We start from the raw sequence: 22,646 nt of genomic DNA, 5'->3' as shown, positions 1-22,646 counted from the left end.
TGTTCAGAGCTACTAACAAGTAGAATGTAACTAGACACTTGTAATTCAGCTGTATCATTTCAAACTCAATCTATTTTTGTATGAATCTATTGAATTTTCAGAATTCCAAACTGATTCTGACTGCTGCACCCACTTTAAAAGTCAGATTTATAGGAAAAGGCACGTGGGTAGGAGCTGGTTACCATGTAACTATAACCGCAGGTGGTGGGTTAAACATAACAAGTATTAACAAAGGATGCCAAAGGTGGTACAAGGAGGAAAAAGGAGGAACTAAGGGTGGAGTCATCCCTACACTAACTTTAAAGTAAAAGGCATTGAGAGACAGGGGAAGGAAGATGAAATGGTCAGCGATTTCAGTGGCCTCACTGAGCATTTTTTGATTTATGGTAAGGCAAATATTTACTTACTGTGGTAAACTTCTGTAACTGTTTCCAAAAGCTTAATATGAATTTTCTTTACTATGAACTTTGCCTTCATTAGTGGTGAGGAAGTCATTACAAGCAGGAAGCTTGTTTTGGTAAACACTCTGTGTGTATAAGTGTGTGTTTTGAAATTTATTATTTTTATTCTTTTGCATAGAGTGTTCAGGAGTAAATGGGGGAGGGTGTTGTGTGATGAAAAAGGAAAGTATATCTAACATGTGGGGCTTTTAACACCCAAAGTAGCTTCCTCCAATTCTGACTTGGTGAAGTTTTCTTTTTTTTTAAGAACTTTTATTGAGATATAGTTAACATACAATAAACTGCATATATTTAGAGTGTACAATTTGGTATTTTTTTTCTTAGTAATGTATATATGGCAATCCCAATCTCCCAGTTCATTCCCCCCAACCCTCCCCACTTGGTGTCCATATGTTTGTTCTCTACATCTGTGTCTCTATTTTTGCCTTGCAAACCGGTTGATTTGTACCATTTTTCTATATTCCGCATATATATATGTTAATATATGATATTTGTTTTTCTCTTTCTGACTCATTTCAATCTGTATGACAGTCTCTAGGTCCATCCATGTCTCTACAAATGTCCCCGTTTTGTTGCTTTTTACAGCTGCGTAATATTCCATTGTATCTATGTACCACATCTTTTTTATCCATTCATCTGTTGATGGACATTTAGGTTGCTTCCATGTCCTGGCTATTGAAAATAGTGCTGCAGTGAACATTGGAGTGCATGTGTCTTTTTAAATTATGGTGCCCTCTGGGTATATGCCCAGTAGTGGGATTGCTGGGTCATATGGAACTCTATTTTTAGTTTTGCAAGGAACCTCCCAACTGTTCTCCATAGTGGCTGTATTAATTTACATTCCCACCAACAGTTCAAGAGCATTCCCTTCTCTCCACACCCTCTCCACCATCTACTGTTTTTAGATTTTCTGATGATCCCCATTCTAACCGGTGAGGTGAGTGAAGTGTTTTTATATTACGCCTGTTAGGGTTCTTGGGCAGTCATGATGCAGGACCAGTCATATAGCTTCAGAGTTACTCTGTGTGGATAATGCTAGAAATTTCCCTACCTTGAAGACGGATGCTGCCACAAGAACGGATTCCTCATCCAAGTTCACTTTGTCCCCAGAGTTTATCTTCTCCTGTAGGGCTCTGCATGATTTTATACTGCCTGGTTTTCTGAAGATGCCTTCTGTGAGTGGCCCTTTTTGATTGATAAAGTAAAGTATATCCTATAGAGAAACAAAAAGAAAACTGTGCAGCATTTCATATCTACAAGCTCAGAGCACAAGCTTGCCCCCTTTTTGACAGAGCTGAGGTGTATGAGGGTACAGTGCTAGAGCTGCAAGGACTGGAGTCAATTTGAAATTTTTTTCAGTGTCTCTAAATATATTTTCTACCCAACAATCCATTTTACATTCATACACTGAAACATTTGACACACTTGCTTAATCAGATTTTCCTTTTTAGTAAATTTACACTAAGTCAAACTTCTCTGCTTTGAGGCGTTAGTAGAATCATCCTCTCCTCCTCCACTGTTCCTTTCTCAGTATTACCTAATATAGATGCTCCTTCCTAAGTGTAGAAATCTTTTTCCATACTCATTTCCCATTTGTTTTTTCTTTTTTCCGTGACTGTACACCCCATTTCTACTTCTGGTATTTCCTCCCCTCTCTTAAAACAGGCTCAAAACCCTTTTCCTCCTTCTCTGATCACATTCCCTTCCCATCAGTCTTTCATTTCCTTTTGCTGTGTCTTCAGGTCCTGTACTTACAAGGTAGAGAGATAACAGATGTTGGAGTCAGGTAATCCAAGCACTCTGAACTCTGTTATGCTACTCATCTGCTGTGTGACTATGGGCACAGCACATACTTTATTGAGGCTTTTTTATTTTTCATTTATGAAGTGGGGATGGTAATTATCATAGTTAGCCCCAAATTTGCTGTGAAAGGTGCAAGGACTGGGGTAGGAGCTAGCATGTACCTATTAATAGCGTGATACATTTCTTCATAGATAGCGTAAGAATCCCTGCATCTAGGACAGTGCTTGGAGGGATAGTGGATCGTGAACAGATGTTAACACTGACAATTCAATACACTACTTTGAGATAACAGAGGCCAAACTCTGTGACTTTCATTGGACACATTCTGTCAGGATTAAATGATTCGTATTTGCCAGAGGATATCTTTATGCTTAAGCATGTGAATTACAAATGAAATCTCTGTGAGATGTTTTGAGTGGTAAGGTGGAGTAGACTCAGCTGAAGGAGACTTGAGACTTGTATGGAGTTCAAGGAAGGAGATGAGACTATGAGGATGAGGTGGGTTTTCAGAGATTCATATGCACAGAGCCCGTTACAGTTGATCTGACCAGGTGCAGGTGGGTCTTTGCTGAAACCAGTGGAATGGCCAAGAACATCTTTTCCATGTTGTATTTGCCTTATGACTCTGCGCTCCCTAAATCAGATCCTATTCTTTGAAATAGTGTTAACAAAACTTCTCAGTCAGAGCCAGGGGCTGTCTAATGACGTCTCCATTTGAGGGTGGATTTGGATGAGAACACGTGATCTCTCAGAGCTCCCCTCCTCAGGAGGGCTGCAGAAGCCCAAAATGAGACCTACTCGGATTGGGGTGGGCAGGCTGCCATCATCGCACACATCCTCCAGAGAAACTCCGAAGAGCTGTTTTGGCTTTGTGGGTGGTGGGCCTGGGCCCTGGCTGTCCCGGCGAGTCCTGAAGCTCCGCCAGAAGGCCCAGTTTTTGGCAGAACTCTTCTTGACTGTCTTTTGGCCTGCATCTAAGGAAGAAGTGAGATTATTACGAATAGCAGTGTAGTTTATTTAACCTGATTTCCACGGTTTACATTTTACAGCATATTCATTGCAGTGGCCGGAAGAGAGCAAAACTGAGTCATTTGTTGTACAGAATTTCCCACATTCTGAAATTGGCTACTTGCATCCTTGTGGTGTTCATGTGTTCTTCTTCAACGTATCCTGCAACCCAGTATTTAAACTTAGAGGCTTGATTAGACTCAGGACTGATTCTCCCAGTGACAGTATTCCCCAGACAGTGCTATCTACTGCCTCTTAACTGTGTCCTGAGGCACTTAACCTGTATTATACACATTTCCTGATGTTAAGTGTTATCAGTGGATTCAGGTGTCAGATCTCATTTTAAAAGCCAAAAAGATTTGGTATTCAAATCAAGCAGAGTTTGGTAATCATTTACTTTTGTAGTAGGTTTCTTCCCACTCTTAGATTTCCTGTTTGGCTGAGTACCCAACCATGGTCAACTTTCTCCCGTCAAAAGGATCTGCCTGTCATGACACATCCTGCCTGACCCCACTTCTCAGCCAGCTTCTGGACCTCTCTTCTGGGTGGCCACAACCCTCTGGCAGCTCTATAGATGACTTTCTGCAGTCAGGGTCCTTGGGAAGTAGTCATTAAATGCTGGCTATATGGTAAGATGCCAGGTGGCCATCTTCCTGTAACACCCTACCCAGCTACCCAGGCCCCTGTCAAAGGAAAGCTGAAGACAGGCTTTTAAAGAAAAAGTGATCATCAATGAAAAGCTGAGTTCAACATTTCTACTGCCTAACTGTGAGTATTTTCTGGATATTTGCTTAAGTAACCTGTTTAACATTTACTTAAAAAACCTGCTGAAATAACCAACTAAAAAAGTCAACAGAGGTGCCAAGTTGTAGGAAAATAAACAGATGAGCAACATTTTACCAAATATCCTTAAACACCCATCCACTTGGCTTTCCTGAGACATAGTGAGTGCATCACCATGTCCACTCATGTGGACGGAACACTTCTGGTTCTGGATGAGAGAACCAGAAGGCTCCTGTTCTGCCAGCTAGTTGGATAAGTTACTTTAAACTCTTTGAGCTTTGGTTTGCTCAAATTTAACATAAATGATGCTACCTCCACTTCATTGAACTACATAATGTAATGTACTACTCAACACAAGACATGGCTCATAGCAGCCTTAGCAGAGGTAATTCCCCCCCGCCCCTGCCTCAGAGAGCCTAAGGCAGCCTAGACATCAGTCTCCTCCCTGCAAAGCAGACCCCACCCCCATTCTTCAGTTGATTTTGCAGCCTGCAGATGTGCAGTCATGAACGAATGCCACCAGTCCACCTTAGGCTCTTCCTGCCCTGGCATGTATACCTCCATCATTTTAAAAGGAGAGAATGAAGAAAGCAAATACATTCTTAAATCCAGGAGGAGATTTTTCTACCTTAACATGTACAGAAATTTAAGATACATGTTTAGATAGGTTGAGTTGTTTTATGCAACCTGGTTTCCCTATTCTTAACCTGACTGTATTATTTTTAAAGCTATCCAAATGTACTCATGTATTACAACCGTATTCATTCACTGTTCAGCTTTAATAAGAATACTCCTAAGAAGAGTGCTCTATCCCTTGCTATAAAGCTATATATCCAGCTACTCTATGAGCATAGACAGAAAGCAAAATAGACATTGAGTCCTATACTTTCTCAAAGATACTTTCAGGCTTAGTTGGACCTCTCATAATGTACATTAAAGTTCATGTTGCCTCTGTGACCAATCAAAATATATGCTATAGCCATGAAAAATATGGAGACTAGTAAACAAGCTAACCTTACAACCTCATCCTCCTTACACAGTCTTGGCAAGATGTAGTTTAGTGTTTCCTGATGCTCAGATTAGGGTTTGAATATTAAAAAAATATATAATTTTTGAAACTTTTTGCTTACAGAATAACAATCATAACAATAAAAATACTTTAAGTAGGAATTCTATTCTGGCCCCAGTACTTCCCAGATTAATTAAGAACATTTTATTCAGAGAAAGAAATATCAGTGGGACAATATTGGAATGGTAGGGGGAGAAAATTGCAAGAGGGAAGATTTTTAAAAACCCCAGCCATAAACGTTCAGTTCCAATCGCAACCTGGGTCTGAAGCAAATGTGGAAATGAGACTGCTGTGGGGGTAGAATTAAGAGTTCAATTCTAACCAGAACCCCCAGAGCCACTTCAGCCTAAGTCCAGAATAGATTTGAAGTCTTTTCTAAGCCATACAGTCATCTAACCACCTCCTGTGAAGGCACGAGATGCTAGACACAACATGGGGAACATGTGTTCCCAGGCCATAAGAAGCTCATACTCTAATAAGACACACAGATGTGTACAGATGTAATTATATGTAGGCAGTGCTCTGGGGATACAGAGAAGGGAGATGTGTACCTGGAGGAATTAAAAAACAAAACAAAACCAAAAAACCAAAAGCCAAAACCTTCCTGGAAGTGAGTTGGATCTTGATTTCAGACCTTTGGTGTTTCTCTGAGCTTGATTCTGTGGGTATTGGGGCCTGCCTATACAGTTCCCTTAACCCCACATGGAGAATCGGCTGTATGTCATGAGTTTGTTTACAGCAGGAGAGACAAGAGCCAAGGGAAGACACTTGCAGGAAAGGAAGGGGCTCACCTTTCCCCTGCTGATTCCTGGCTTGGTTCCTGGCTGTGTGCTTGGGTTTCAGGATAAACCGGCCTTGGATCTCTTGGGACTCCTGCTGCAGTGGGAAGGGCTCCTGGAGGGCAGAAGGAGAGGTGGAGTCCTCCGATCCCTGCTGCAGGAGCACAGTAGCTGGAAGATGGCTCATTTTAATTCCATATGGATATTCATGCCCTATGTGGAGAAAAATCTACATATAGATTCAGGCTGATATGATGGGTACAGTCAAACCTACCTTACCGTGAGCAAGTGCCCCACACTGGTGTGGCTGCTGTTCTTCTGGGGCTTCTGGGTAGAGAAGGCTGTACTTTCTGAGTAGGATGTGCACTGTCATGGGGGACACCCTGCAAAAAGCAGGTGCCCAAGCAAATGAGTTTAAATAGTAAAGAGAAGAATGTTTTGAGACACCTTGCTTGGTTTGGAATGTATATATCCATCCCTGCATTGCACAATGTTGACTTTTGTTGTGTTTCCATCTGAGAATATTGAAGGCCTTCTAGTTTCTGCCTTGACACTCACTAGATTGTACATCTCAGGCAAGCCTTACGTTCTTCCTTTGAAATGCTCACCCTCACATAGACTGATAAGGAGCAAAGTAAATATATGAATAAACATTGGTGCTTAATATTTTTAAAATGATTGGGCTATATACGTTAAGAATTGCTCTGATCACTGTTCTCTCACACATGTCAGTTTAACACACAGATTTTTCATTTCCTTTTGTCAGTTCAACAGCCAGAGCTATTCCAGAGCAGCGGGGTGGTTTGCCTTTATGTTTCCCTCCCATTGCTGCCTTCCCTCCGTGGGGGGGGTTCCTGCGAGGCAGTGATCAGAGGCAAGGCTGCGCGGTGGTGGAAACCCGGAAGCAAAGTGCAAACCAGTGTTTACAGAGTGGAAAACCACACCAGAAATCCTCAGGAGGTGCCTGCCAAGGGATTTGTTTTGCTCTTTCATGCTTTACATTGCTTCCTCTCCATAGAATGCCCAAAGACCCTGTGTTGTGACGTGGATTTCATTTTTTAAGAATAGAAGGAAAGTTCCTTTTCTTTTGTTTCTGATTTATTATTGAATGTAACTTGGGGAGCTCTTGCTTTTGCTTTTCATCTAACATAAGTGCAATGTCAGCGTTCTGTTCAGAGCAAGAATCACAGTGACTTCCATCCTTTAAAGCAAAAGAAGCTTCCATGACAGCAATAAAATGCAACCAAATCACCAGGATAACCAGGAGCTAATCCGTAACTGTGAGTTGAGAGCAGGTTAGGAAATGCATTCAGGGTGACTGCTGAGGTAGCATCATGAAGGCCAGGCTCTTAGGAGTCCTTAGAGCCAGCCACGGTGCGTGAAGCTGTTCTAAGCCTAAAGATTGTCATTTACATGGTTTTGTTTAAATGAATGCATTTCATTAAAATAAATATATTTAAGTATTCGATTTTTTTCACCTTATTGCTGGTGGACTTTTACAAAAATGTCAACATTAAACAAGAAAAACACATGAAATAGGTGAGGGGAGTTTGTCCTCAGCTTGGTGCTTGGTGACTCCATGTATTTCTGAGACTGGGAATATATATATCATAGAAAAAGCTCAGTTGATTAGATTTTCTAGATCACTTGAAAACGTTCTTCAGGTCACTTGAAAGAGTAAAAGCCTCACAGGATTATTGAACAGATTAAAAAAAGAAAAAAGAGGGAATGCTCTAAGATTTCTAGCAGAAATCATTGTCACCGTTACTGTATTGCAAGTTCTGCTACAGGTTTTGTCCTTTCCTTTGTTTTATTCCCTCCTTTTTTCACTGACCACACTGAACAGACTTGCTGATCTAAGAAAAGCAAGTCTTTCCTAGCTTTAGAAAAGCTAGATTATTTTTAGCTATTATTATATTATTATTATTTCTAACTATTATATAATAACTATTGTAGGAAAGATGGAATCTACGTATCAAAAACCTCAAGAGCAATGCTGGTAAACAGCTTGAGAAACAGCAAAGTACAGGTGGTTTAGTCAGTGAAGACTTGAAGAATCTGAGTGTGATTATCTCATTCTCTTTATGATGCTGAGAAAAGTTTTGGGCACAGAGCAGGTTATTAAATAAATGTACTCGGGTACAGAGGCATGGCTGGATTTTAGAAGAGTCTCACAAAATAGAGACTGCTTAGTAGTTAGGAAATGGATCAGAGGACTTCAAGACTGGAATATGAAAAGTATAGGGAAGGTGGGAAGGAGTTGCAGGAGGGAGAGGCTATGGGGATATATGTATAAATACAGCTGATTCACTTTGTTGTACAGCAAAAACTGGCACAACAGTGTGAAGCAATTATATTCCAATAAAGAGCTTAAGAAAAGAAAAGTAATGTATGAGAAAAAGAAATTCCAGTTTGTGTTGCTTTCATACCTAAGTAAGTAAGTACGTAGGGAGGTAAATCAATGTTTTCAAGACAAGTCTGTTTGTCAAGTGAAAAAAGTAAAGAAGAACAATTCCCATTTCTCTCCCCAGCTAGACCGTAAGTTGCTGAATGAAGAGATGTTATTAGTGCTCAGGATAGAGTAAGTGCTTGGAATTCGTTAATAAATGTATGAATAAATATTGCATGAGATTTTCATTTTTAAGGGTATTTAAGTTCAAGACTGATCAGCTATTACTTTGAGACTTTAGAGTTACAGTTTTGAACCCAATCAACCCCATCTTAGGTTTTCCCTGACACTTACCAATGAGTGGGTATGAGACCTCTTTCTTACCAGAACTGGCCCACAGCTGGTAATCTTTCTCAGAGCCCTTGGAGACAAAAAGAACTGTGTGTCACAGCAAATCTTCCCAGTAGGTACTTGAAGAACCCATTTCCTTAGCACTTTTATACTTCCAAAGAGAAAGAATTTGGGCCAGTATAAATGCTATGTGGTGCATGGGGGTGGCTACAATTTTTGAGTTAACAATGCTGATTTCAGTATCTCCTGTCTCTTTCGCAGCCTCCAATGGACCTTCTGAGATTCTTGTCCTTTTTGGTAAAGGGTGGGGATCTATGGGACCACAGTGCAATTAGCCCCTCACTTTGTGGGCGGCCCATGGCATAAAAAAAATCGCAGTAATGCCCCTTCGCTGTGGAGGAGAAGTCTAATCTCAGGAGTCCTGCTTTCTGCTGTCTCTAGATTCCTTGGAGAATGTTGGCTTTTGGCTTCGAATATCCCAGCCCAGACAAGCATGTTGTCCAGAGAGCCACACACTCTGCCATGACCATTCCTGAGCAAAGTACAACTTGAAAGGCATCATAAGCTCAGCAACCATGAGCAAAAGGAGACAGATGCCCAAGAGGCTTTGAGTAGATGGCAGAATCAAGTCAGCCCACTGGCTCTGATGCAGATGAGTGCCATTCAAGGGAGAGAAGGGACAAGGACTGTAGCCTAGAGAGTGTCAGATGCAGAAAACAATCACTGCCTAGGAATATTGGATATCCCATTTGAAACAAGCCTAAATTATAAAAAATGCTGAATTAAAGAGTCCTCCAGGAGAGGATAAAGCAAAAAAATGTTTGAAATAGAGTTGTTGGTGATAGGTACTATGCTTGCCCTTGACTTCTGATTAAAAACCATGGCCTTGCCATGAAGGAGGCAAGGTCCCAGGTAGTGGAAGCAGTCACACACACACACACACACACACAGCTAAACCTGCTCAAAATTGTATTGCAAATAAGAAGTGAAAGCTAATAAAAAATCTTTTCTTTTAAGGTAAAGATTGAAAAAACTGTGTTGGAATCCCTTAAATCAGGCATACACATATAGGCAAATAACCCCAATTCTTCATTAAAATAGAAAATTTTTCTTGTCTAGTGAGATTGATCACTTTAAGCAAAGGAAAATTACAAAAATGAAATAAAATGAGCTCTAACATTAATGAGTCTCCCCAGCCTTATCCCTAAAACCACTCTCTTGTAAGATTTAATTCTTATTCAGGACATACGTATCAAATAGGTTAGAAATCAATGCAGAGGGGTACTTCACCCAGTGCATATAAATTCAATTTTATTTATAATGTATTATTAAATTCCATTTTTACAGAATCAACGCTTTCTTATATCAAATTCTGGCTGCCTTGAGTTTTTAAGGGGCTTTATTACACCACTGAGTCAGACAAAACTTAAATACAAACATTTTAATTATGTCATTTCACAATAGCAAGACATTTTCACATTTATGTATATATATATATATAAATACATATTCATATTTGTATATATAAATTTTATATAAGGAGCCGTGCTTTACAAGTGCTTTTTTCAATTCTGTCCATCTGAATGTCCCTCTCCCTCTCTTTTCCCCTATGCACCCTCATCCCCATAGCCATCCCTTTCACCAAAAAATTCTTACAAACCATAACAGTCCTATCAAAACATAAAGGAGAGGGAGTCGCGGGAGGGAGGGAATATGGGGATATGTGTATAAATACAGCTGGTTGACTTTGGTGTACCTCAAAAACTGGTACAAGAGTGTAAAGCAATTATATTCCAATAAAGAGCTTTAACAAATAAAATAATCAAAATATCAAAAAAAAAAAAAGGAACAGACACTTGAAAGCAAAACAAGATGAAAGTGATGTGTACACAGATGCCCCCAGATCCATGGTCTTACTCAGAACTTCTCTTCTTTACCAGTTCACAGGTGGCATTAGCCATCTAGTTCTCAGGACCTGCATCAAGGGGATGTAGTGTCTAGCCAGGTGGTCTTTATGTCAAATTTACAACAAAACATATCATTTAGGATTTCTGATGCTGAGATTGAGTCCTCAGGTGGCAATCAGGATAAACAGGGATGGGACTAGAGGAATCAGGAATGAAGATACAGAAAGAACAGTCCTAGAGAGGAGGAGATGTTTAGAATCTTATAAGATTTTATTGTCTATATATATAATATAGACAATAAAAAGCACGTTTTCATTAGCACTCTAAAATTATAGCCCGATTTCATTATGCTGTGACTTTCAACTCACACAAAATTTAAAATGAGAATACAAGAATAACATGCATAGGCTAATAATATAGCTTTGCTGCCTTCAACTTCTAAATTTAGGGGACAAAATATGACTTACATATCTGTAATAATCAACTGTCTTATGATGGTAGGTACATTACACACACACACACACACACACACACATACACACGAATCTCAAAAATCAAAGTTGGTTTTTAACTAAAAATAACTTTCAGGTACTTACAGTTATTCCTAGCTTTGAAAGTGACATGTTGATAACATCATTCACTGTGTCTGAATTTGTTACTGTTATAGTTACAGACTGCAAGAAGCAAGAAAAATTGCTATAAATAAGTTTTAAACAGGTGAGTAAATAACTATTGTCAAATTATTTATCCATATTCTAAAGGCAAAGCTTGTTTTCAGGTAATGACAATGTAAAGCGCATGTAGAACACAAACCCCTAATTATAGTTGATTTCCATTTCTTTATATAACATGAAGCTAGCTAGGAGAAAGCATTTCAGTAAAACAGATATTTCTCTTAAAGGATTTGTGGCACACAAAATATAGAAGCTTAAGTAAGAAAGAGAAAGACAGAATTCTGAGAGGGCACATGGGCTGGTCTTCAGCACCTTAAGGCTGTGTCTATAATAGAGGAAGGATAGTTTAAAAAGAAGGATCTGGACCCTCTTCTCTCTTCCTGAGTTGTGTTTTTATAGTATGGTTTTATTGCTTTGCAATTACATAGTAAAGTAAATTAGTAAAATTAGAATAAGAGCTGGCTGTAAAATATATTTCTAAAAAAACTACTATTTAGTGAGTACTTTCTCTGTGTCAGGTATCATGGTTACTAAGATTTTCATGATTGAAATCTGTTGAGGACTTCCCTGGTGGCACAGTGGTTAAGAATCCAGCTGACAATGCAGGGGACGCAGGTTCGATCCCTGGTCAGGGAAGATCCCTCATTCCGAGGAGCAACCAAGCCTGTGTGCCACAACTACTGAGGCTGCGCTCTAGAGCCCGAGAGTGACAACTGCTCCGCCCGTGTGCCACAGCTACTGAAGCCTGCACGCCTAGAGCCTGTGCTCTGCAACAAGAGAAGCCACCGCAATGAGAAGCCCGCGCACTGCAAAGAAGAGTAGTCGCCTCTCGCTGCAACTAGAGAAAGCCCTCGTGCACAGCAACAAAGACCCAATGCAGCCAAAAATAAATAAATTAATTAATTAATTAAAAAAAAGAAATCTGTTGAGTCAACTAAATAAAATCAATGAATCTAGGAAATGAGATTGAAAATTTTAAAGATTCCAGTTCCATTCCGAACTCTGCCCGTGAATAGGGTATTTATAATAGCTCTACCACACATCACAGTAAGAAACTGCTCCAAAAAAATAGGAAGACAATTTATAGAAAATTAATATGAGGTAATAATGATTAAAATTTTGCAAACTTGGTGAAAGACATAAATTTACAAATTCAAGAAGTTCAGAAAATGCCAAACAGGCAGATTCAAAAAAGACCATGCTTTGAAACTTCATCGCCACGCTGCTAAAAACGAAAAATAAAGAAAAAATCTTGAAAGCAGCCAAAGAAAAATGACAAATCACATACAGGGGATTAATGTTTGAGCACAGAATACTCATCAGAAAACACAGAGACTAAAAGACAATGGAACATCTTTAAAGTGCTGAGAGGAAAACATTTGCAAACAAAATTCTATAGCCAGCAAAAATAGCCTTCAAGAGTTAAGGTGAGATAGACTTTTTAAAAAGTCTTTATTGACTTTATTACGATATTGCTTCTGTCTTATGTTTTTTGGTTTTTTTTGACCCTGAGGCACGTGGGATCTTATCTCCCTGACCAGGGATTGAACCTGCACCCCTTGCATTGGAAGGCAACGTCTTAACCACTTGGCTGCCAGGGAAGTCTCCCAAAGTAAAGACATTTTTAGATAAAAGAAACTAAGCAAATCTGTTAGCACCAGATCTGTACAAGAAAAGCTAAGGACAGTTTCCTCAGGATGAAATGAGGTAGTACCAGAGGGAAACTTGGATCTTCAGGAATGAAAAACATCAGAAATGTTTATTTTGTGTAAATTATATATAAAGTTGATTTTTTAAAATTTCCAGGTGATTTTCTGTGAAAAATTCTGAGTGTAACCCGCTGCCACAAATCAAAGCTGGCGGAGATAAAGAGTGGGCTTTGCTACAGGAGAACTCTCTAGTCTCATCTCCCTCAACCATTGCATTTATCTGGTGCTCAGAAACAGATCAGAATATTTGCATGGCTTTTGCTGTTGGCCAGGAAATAACTGTCTTAAACTACCTCTTCTTCTGTCTGCAAATACTATTTTATGTGATCTAGAGCTACTGTAAACTAGAGCAGAACAGAATGTCATAAAAAGTACCCAGAATATCTTGTCACTGTAAATGTTTTGGCTACTACAGTACACGTTCAGAAATTAAATGATATACAGATAACTGGGGCTAATGGTGTGACTTTTTTCTTTCTCCAACAGCGGAAACAAAATCAGGTAGAAATATGCTGGTAATTTCAGAGTGTCATCCCTTTCAGCTCAATTCGATCCTGACATTCTTCAGAATGAAAGACCTTTCAGAAGTCTTCTGCATTTGACATGACTAAAAGCAACACCATCCCCTTGATCCTGTACTGGAAAGGGGACAGCACTGAGGTCAGCTGACAAAATGGGAACATGAATGGTTGATTAAAGTATTACATCAATGTTAAATTTAGTAAAGGTCATAACTGTGTGGTGGTTATATGAGAGAAGATCCTCATTCTTAGGAGATACCTCAGTATTTAAGCATAAAGGGCCATGGTGTATGTATGACCCTCAAAAATAGTTAGACACATACACCTACAGAGAGAGAGAGAGAGAGAGGGAGGGAGAAATGATAAAGCAAATGGAACAAAGTGTTCATAAATAGATGAATCTAGGTCAAGGGTATATGGAGTATTCTTTGCACTGTTTTTATTTTTGTAGCTTTTCTGTAAGTTTGCAATTATTCCAAATAAAAACATCACAGGAAAGAAAGAAAACTGTGGAAACAATCCAAACCACAATGTATGTAAGTAGCAACAATTAGAAGAAAAAATGTTTAATTTCGATAGGAAATACCTGCTTATGAAAATTACTTTATTACAGTGAACCACTAAAGTCGTTATTAGAAGAATCCAGAGAAATATTATGGACACTTAACGGTCAGTATTCTTTCCATGCTTAAACAGTGTAGCTGTCGTGGATTCCTCTTGCTTCATATTGCCTAGGATTCACTTTTTATGAGGGAGAGTCAAAAATTATCCGCACTCCGGTTATATTAAAACTTCTGTTGGCTGTACTGTCTTATCAGCGCTTTCTGTTCAAGGCTACTGTCTCCGCAGTCACTGGTATGGAGGTGTGAACGTGTTACATCAGTTCATTTGTAACTGCAGTGCAAGCAAAAATGGATGCCCCACTTGTGATCTGCACAAAAGAAGAGCAGCGTGCAGTGATTTGTTTTTTGTGCTCTGAGGGTGTACCCAGTGCCGATATTTATCGAAGACTTTGTGCGCAGTATGGAGAAAGTGTTTTGTTGTGACGAAGTGTGTATGAATGGATAGAGGAGTTCAAGGAAGGTCACACAAGTGTTAGCCATCAAGAAGGAGCCAGATTCACTTCTGATGAAGAAGTGAAGACAGCAGTGCATTTGAACATTTTTAATGAGGGAATACGAAAGCTTGTTGACAGATGGACAAAGTGTGTTGAAAAGCGAGGAGATTACATCGAAAAATGATGTATTTGTCTTTTCTGAAAGTTAAATTCTACAGCCAGAGTGCAGATCATTTCTGACTCACCCTTGTGTGTGTGTGTGTGTGTGTGTGTGTGTGTGTGTTTGTGAAGACACACATTTTTATAGGAAAATACATGTTCCCACATAGTACTTTCTAAATACTCCCTCTCTCTTTCCACTCTCTTTCATTCTCCCTCCCTCCCACCCATCCCATCTCTCTCTCTCTCTCTTTCTCTCTCCTGTATATCTCTATCAGTTTCATTTTGCTAAGCCAAGAACTTGGAATTTCTTGTTTGATCTTAAAAACACTTACACAGGCACAGTTCTTGATGTCCTCAGTGAAGATTTTGAGGGGAATGCTTTTTGGCTGGTCCTTCTCTTTGGCTAACTTGATGTACCTAATAAAATTCAGTAATAACCCAAAACAGAGTAGACAAATTAGCTATTAGCTTATTTTCAAATCAATCTGTGTTGCTAATATTTTAAATAGTCTTTTTTATTCTCAAAGCATATAGATAGACTCAACAAAATCAAATTAGGGGTTCGAAGAAAATATGCAAAAATGTTTCAGGAAAATAAGATATGACCCAGAAAATAACAGGTCTCCTTTGTCATGTGAGATGTGGGCAGCAGATCCAGTCCTCAAAGCTTTCCTGCCTAGATTGGCAGGCCCAGTGCCTTCCTGGGTTCAAGGGTAGGAAGTAGCAGTTGCTTTGAGAATCATTCAGTACAGTCAGTAACCTGCACTTATGGAAATGTAATATATGTTTTGAGAATAATGTTAGCTCCGGCCATCAGGATGGAGAAAAGGGAAAGATGAGAGTGATCATCAGAACTTCCTCAAAAATAAGCAGAACATACATGTAAATGAGAGAACATTATTTGCAGTAGGAGCCATGATAAATCTACACAAGAGGGTAGTCTAACAATTCCTACCAAAGAGAGGGAGAAAAGTTTGGGGGCACTGCCTTGAAGAGATTTGTATTCTTCTATCATGGATTAAAGATTTAAGATATGTATACAAAATACCTTTGAAGGAAAGAGCGCCATTTTTCCTTTAGTTCGGAAAAACTGTAATATTAAAAAGTGGGATAAAAAGTTACATGAAATACTTACACTAACATATTAAGACTTGTACTAACATATCAAGTGCCATTCCAGATAAAAATATCAGCAGCCAGTTGGTAACCGATGTGTATGCATGTGTAAGTTGTACCTTCCTCATAACTGGGCTTTTGATGGATGGACTCTGCTCTTTTTCAAGCAGTATTACAGTGATCGCAAGTAGATCTTAAGAGAAATTGGTTTGGAATCTAAACACTTGATTGCAGCTGTGTGATGCAAGCTGTGTCATCACGGGCAAGTCGCTTAACCACTCTGAGCTTCAGTTTTCAGAACTGAAGAAGGGTTAATTATACCTCAGAGTGTTCTTGCAGCTGGAAGTGCGATTCAGGTATAAAGAACATTATTATTCAGATTACATCATACTTAGGAACTGGCATTTGGATGGAACTGTCTTGTCCCAGAAACAAGAGTATCTTTTTAGGGAAAAAACCCTACAGTATTTTATTCCTTTATATGTATAGCGTATAGCAGATTGTAATACATTAAATTAGTTTCTAGAAAACACGTTTTTCAGTACTGTGATCCTCTGATCGAGATCAGTCTACCTACTGCTAAGTTATTAAAGAGTAGTAGTTTGTCTGCTAAAGTTTGTGCAGCATTTACTATCCAAAGCTGAAAATGTTTTAAGTCTCATTCATGTGTAGACTTATCACTTACTAGCTTTTATTTATTGTAGTAAATTTCACATAACATAAAATTGACCATGAGTGACCTTCAGTACATTAACAGTATCGTGCAACCCTCACCACTATCTGGTTCTGGAGCATTTTCGTCACCCAAAAGCAAACCCAGTGTCCATTAAGCAGTCACTCCCCATCCCCCCACCCTCAGGCCCTGTACCACATTTTGTTTATACATTCATCAGCTGATAAACACTTAGGCTTGTTTATTTGGCTATTGTGGATAATGCTTCTGTGAGCATGTGTGTATAGATTTTTGTGTGGATGTGTGTTTTCATTTCCTTTGGGTATATACCCAGAATATATATGTTCTCCAGGGGCTGCCACATTTTATCTTCCCGTCCGCAACGCTGCTCCTGCCCCCTCCATCACCATTTCAGGACGTGTTTTAATCAGGAAGTGGAAATGCCCACTTATCTCCGCAACCGACATATGTACATGACACAGCTTCTAATTACTCATGGCAGTCTGCGGGAGAGCAAAACAGCCAATGGCAAAAGCGCTAGGTGCCAGGCATTGTCATACATGCCGTATATGTTCTTACACAGATTTTTAGCCAGTATGACACGTGTGAACCTGCCTTTCGCATTCCCCCCTCACTAGAAAACAAGAATCTTGGACCCTCCCTTATCATAATCTTTGAATATTCCCAGTTGAAACTGCTTCCTTTCACTTGCAACATGGAAAAGATGTTAAGCCATAGGAGCTGATAATCTTTCGAGAAGTAAGTCATGGAAAGTAGACATGTAGAGAATGACACAAATACATGTTTCTTCCCAAAAAGCTTTGAAAATGTTCCTGAAGTCAACAGCTGCATTCTAGAATAGAGTATAAATTAACAACTTGGCAACATTTTCGTTGTCCTGTCTTTGTGATGGTGCCAGAGATTTTGGTGGAGTGGGGTGGGGGGGGACAAGAAAGAGGAGTGTTGAGTGCCTGTGATGAACACTCAGTGTGCATAAGAATGAGACTTGAGGTGTAGTTGTTCCCAAAGGGCAGGCATAAGTGTTGCATGACCCCTGGGAACCCAGCAGTGTCGACCTAGGATGTCCACATTCCCCATCCTCACTCCAGCCTAACGCTGCATCTTGGAAAACTGACCTGTACTCCATGAAATCATACCTTTATTTTAGACTGTCACCCCTCTGCAGACACCAAATAAGATAACCTGTACACAGCAATTTAGGCGACCTAGTATTTGATGAAATGATGAATGTTATGTGTCTAATTAAATCCTGTTTTTAAGGGAATTAATTTGGGAATATAAAGTCAGTTTTTCAAATGTAATTGTACTTGCTCAAGAAAGATATTCTAGTGATTTAAAGACACAGATACTCCCTTGAGATTAGGGGGCAGGAAGTTGGAGCGGGTTCCTAGGGTCTTGCTCTCATGCTCCTCCTTCCCGATACACGAACACCATGAACACATGAAGATGCAACTTCCCAAGCTCACATGGCCCATTGAAAAACCGCTGGTCAAAACCAAAGGAAGTTATTCCAGTAGTTCCCACTATTTATGATCAATATGCACGTATTTGCACATAAAAACCGTTTTTGGGGAAAGTACAAGGCATACAAGTGTCATGGGCTGTCAAAAGGTGAATCACTGGCGTGATATACGATCAGATTTAAGTGTTTTCCTTTTTTAACCCTTACAAATACAACCAAGCTGTAGGTCTTACCTGAAGGTGGCCACAAAGTTCACCGTGGGCCAGCCTAGGACAAAGGCCTTCCTGGCACCAGTGTTGGCTTCACCAACTTTGTCTGTACAGTTGGCAGTCCACATGGTGCTCAGTGGTATTTCATTTTTTACCTTCAAGTTCTTTTTATACCTGGAAAGAACCAAACAACACTTCTGTTAGTCTGTTTCTTAAATGTAATGGGAGAAGCTGTGTTCATGCTAAGGATGCTAGTTCTCACTGCTCCAGGGCAAAGCATGTCTCCTTCATCTCTGTTACGCTGTGTGCACAGCATAGCGAGTAGTTTGATAGACCTTTTCAAAGTGTGTGCTGAGCAGAGGCTGGTCCAGGAAGGCCCTGAAAGCACTTCCTCGATGGCAGGAAATAGGCATTTTCTGAATGTTGAGTGTTGAGTATGGACCATCGTTTATATTTTAGAGCTTTTTTTAGAGAACCATTAACTCATTCTTATATTTGTTATTTATGACACTATATATTACATATGTATTTTTGTAATTATAATTTATTATACACTCACGTCTTGCCTACTTCAAAAAGTATTGAGGGGCTGAACAAAGATACATGGTACATGGTTTGTAAAAATAATTATACAGTCTTTTTCCTAGCAGAGACAGGCAAAATAAAAGCTGGGATTAGAGAGATTTAAAATACATTTTCAACCTTAATTTTTAAAAAGATTTTTTAGTATAGGTTATTTTAAGTTTCCTTTCTTAAGATTTTGTTCATACAATTTTCTCTTTGATTATAGCTAAAACTGAAAAACTGTTAGCATACAGGCTGAACCCCAACTGAAAAATCAGTCAGTCAGTCTCAGACCAGTGGCTAGGGTGTCTCATGTGTAAGTGATAGACATACTTCCCATTTATCTCTGGGAAGTCAGAAGGTGATTGTCACCAGTGCAACTGCTTTCTGACAGTTTCTGCTGATTCTCTTTTGACTTCTGATATGGAAACTACCATATCTTTTGGTTAATTCACAAATTGAACACTTAGGTGGGCCTAGGATTTAGATCTTTACAAGTCCTATGAAAGATGCCTAGGGGACTTGGGCACACTGCTCTGGAACTCCCCACTAGCCAGAACCACATGTAGAAACACTAAAGGTAGAATGAGATCAAAGACACCTCACGTGCAGAAATCCCTGTGACTCTACTGATTCATGGAACAGTTAAAGCTACAACTCTTCAGTGGGATTTATGAAATGAAAATAATTTTGCAGGAAGCCCACTTGAAGGATAATCTAGATTCAGTGGGCACTATGAATATATATATATATATATATATATATATATATATATGGAAACATACCTTATAATTCAAGGTGGCTTTTTTCTACACTTAATTTCAACAGTTTTACCCTATGTCTGTGTATTTTAAGATTTCTATGAAACACAATTATCAGATAAAATTCTTTTTCTACATAGTAATTCTAAAGACATTATGAAGCTAAAAATATATGGCCAATGGGGAAGATAGACACATATCTGCTGGATTTTATAGATTTTTTTTTCTGATGTAGATATCCATGTGTATTGACACCCAAAGTACTGTGCAGAAACTTCCCAATACACTGACCTTGCAAAAGTCATTTCAGTAATTCTCTTCTTAGTGAAATGAAGTGCCAAAATTATCCACTCCCTTGAAACCAAACCTAGGAGTTATCCAAAATCCAGAGCATGGTTTCCACTCTCCTATAACATTGAGCACTTAGCATATGCCAAGCACGGTTGTAAATATTTTATAAACACTATTTCCTTTAATTGTCAAACAACCACACCAGGCAGTCTTTTTTAGCCCCATTTTACAGAGGAGGAAACTCAGAGAGGTTAAGTGAATTGCCAAAAGCAGCAGAAACAGGGTTTGAACTCAGACAACCTGACTCATGAGCCTGTGCTCGTCACCACTTGGCCTACATGGGTGTTGACCTGTAGGTCCCTGAAGAAGCCTCCTCCTCTTGCCTGTCCTCAGCCCCACCTCTTCCCACAGAGCCACCAGGCTTTCTGATGGGATTGTTCTTTTATTTGTGGAGTGAGATGATATATCTCATGATATTATACCAACAGAGCTAGATGCTAGCTTGGAAATGTTTAAACTGTATCACAACAAAGCTTTATACTACAGTGATTCTCCTAGGGTCTCATTGTGTTTCTTCACACTCAGTCACAACTCAGTGAGATTTTCTCAGTAGAGGTCAGAAAGAACAAAGCTAATGTAAACTAACTCGAGAAGAAGGGAGAGGAGGGCTGCAGTTTTCATTTCTATCGTGTGTCCCTTACTATGGATACCCCTCTCCTTTCCTTTACCTCAACCTTTATACCAGGGAGTAAGCCCCAATGGTTTGTGGAATTTATAGGAGTCTAGGGAGATTTCTCTTTACACAGGGGTGTCCCCTTAGATGCTTAGGAGAAGGGATTGTGGTGTATTCTGTAAGTATCTGTCATTTCACTGGTAAATTAATAGTAATTGTCATCTTTTGACCTAAATAAAATTCATTTTTCATTGTTTCTGTATTCTTCAATAACTAAACATGAGGATAGTGATGTCTAAAGACGGTGTGAGCTACGTACAGTCCCTTCCCATTTGTAAATTCTTCATGGACCTCTACTAGTATTAATATCTTAGTATTTACAAAGCAGATCCTGTTCTAAACAACAGAGGTAATAATTTTATTTGAAAAATAACTTATTAAGCATTCTAATGAATATCAAAAGTGATATTGAAGGTTTCATCTGAGTTTAATTCTTGAGAACAGAATTTTCTAGTGTATGTAGTATGAAAAAGAAAGGACAAAAACCTCAAAACAATTTTCACTGAATATTAACATCCCACACAACTGGAGAAATATAATTTCTTTGTGAAGAAATAAACATTTTAATCCCCCTTATTATTACATACAAGCTAAATTTTACTTATTCTGACCAACTACATAGGTAGCAATCAGCTGTTTATTCCATTTGTGTTGATTTCTGTAGCATCAGTCTAAAGATGAGTGAGTTTTCACCTGAAGTCTGAAGGTGAGCTGAGGTAAAAGGAAACTTCATTCAGTCCCTCCACCCCTTCTTACGGCAAGTGGAAAAACTGGGCGCTAAACTCAGATTATTAATTGGAACAGACTGATTCAGGGCATAACACGGTCCTCCATCTAAAAAGATGAGGCACGACAGGGAAGAAGTACGTTTGTTATCACAGATGGCTATTTCTTTTTTGTTGTTTCTTTCTGGAATAAAAAAAAACAATTTTTCTTTCATATTAATAATGATCATGACTATACCTAAATGTATTATGGGAATGATCTTGTAGGTAGTTTTCTAAAAATTGTGGAGAAAATTTGTGCAAGGTTGGCGGCACTCAGTCCTGCTAGTTATTGCAGTGGAAGAATTGTGTTCCCCCCGCTCCCTGCCAACACCTTCACACCCTGACGCCCTCACTGCCAACACGACTATATTTGGAGATGGAGCTTTTAGGGTGTAATTAAGGCTTATGAGGTCATGAGGCTAAGATTCTAATCCAGTAGGATGGGTGGGCTTGTTAGAGGAGGGAGAGAGCTTTCTTCCACTCTCCCCACATCCATGCACTGAGGAAATGCCATGTGAACATACAGTGAGAGGACAGCCATCTGCAAGCCAGGAAGAGAGCTCTCATTAGAACTTCCCTACGCTGGTGCCTGATCTTGGACCTCCAGCCTCCAGAACTATCAGAAAATAAGTTTCTGTTGTTTACGCCACCAAGTCTATGGTATTCGTTGCATTTGTATTCAGGGTTGAGAGCAAAGTGCACCCAGTTGGTTCTGTCTCCAACATATATTCCAGATCTGTCTGGCCTCATCTTTCATTTTCACTGTCAACCCCACGATGGAGCCTTTGTTCCTGTTCATCAGGACTGTTGCCTCCTCTAACTAGTCTCCCTGCTTCCACTCTTGCTTACCCAAAAATCCATCATCTTCCAATAGTTAGAAAATTCTGCTAAAAATATACACTAGATATGGCTCCTATCCTAGTTAAACACCCTTCAGCATAGTATTTCAACCCCTTCCAGGCCTGTGGAGACCCTCTGTGACCTGACTACCATATCGCATCTAATGTCACGCCCCCTGCTTTAGGCTCCAGTCACACTGGCCTTCCCTGAACTCCTCCCTCCAGGGGACTGAGCCGCACCCACTTGGGCCTAGACGCCTAGGAGACTCATGCACCTTGGCTGGGGATGGTGGCTGCTGCTCACCCCGCAGGTCCAGTTTAGAGGCTGCCGCCTTGAGAGGTTCTCCTGCACAACCCCTCTCTAAGATGGTCCCATCTTCTACACGGTACCCTATCTCCCTTGTATCAGAAGCACTCATCACAATCTGTAATTTCCCCCTCTTATTTTTATCATCTGTCTGCAAGCCCCGGGCAAGAGAGACACTGTCATATTTTCCTACAATAAGGGTTAGCGAATGTGCAATTTTATGATCCCCG

At 39.6% G+C, this 22,646-nt stretch overlaps 1 protein-coding gene across 1 annotated transcript in view; it reads right to left on the bottom strand.

The window, feature by feature from the left end:
- LOC130834488 (rho GTPase-activating protein 20-like) overlaps positions 1-22,646 on the bottom strand; it is a 67,140-nt gene that overhangs the window by 4,665 nt on the left and 39,829 nt on the right. The window contains exons 8-15 of the mRNA XM_057704631.1: positions 18,179-18,328; positions 15,722-15,763; positions 15,006-15,090; positions 11,147-11,224; positions 8,647-8,713; positions 5,916-6,116; positions 3,063-3,238; positions 1,513-1,674 (exon numbers count right to left, since the gene is read on the bottom strand). Coding sequence (XP_057560614.1) covers positions 1,513-1,674; positions 3,063-3,238; positions 5,916-6,116; positions 8,647-8,713; positions 11,147-11,224; positions 15,006-15,090; positions 15,722-15,763; positions 18,179-18,328 — 961 coding nt within the window. The remainder of the gene's footprint in view (positions 1-1,512; positions 1,675-3,062; positions 3,239-5,915; positions 6,117-8,646; positions 8,714-11,146; positions 11,225-15,005; positions 15,091-15,721; positions 15,764-18,178; positions 18,329-22,646) is intronic.

The sequence above is a fragment of the Hippopotamus amphibius genome, chromosome 13, assembly GCF_030028045.1.
Source record: "Hippopotamus amphibius kiboko isolate mHipAmp2 chromosome 13, mHipAmp2.hap2, whole genome shotgun sequence".
In the NCBI taxonomy this organism is placed as follows: Eukaryota; Metazoa; Chordata; class Mammalia; order Artiodactyla; family Hippopotamidae; genus Hippopotamus; species Hippopotamus amphibius.
The sequence above is the reverse complement of the archived record's forward strand: the minus strand, read 5'-3'. Positions and strand labels throughout refer to the sequence as shown.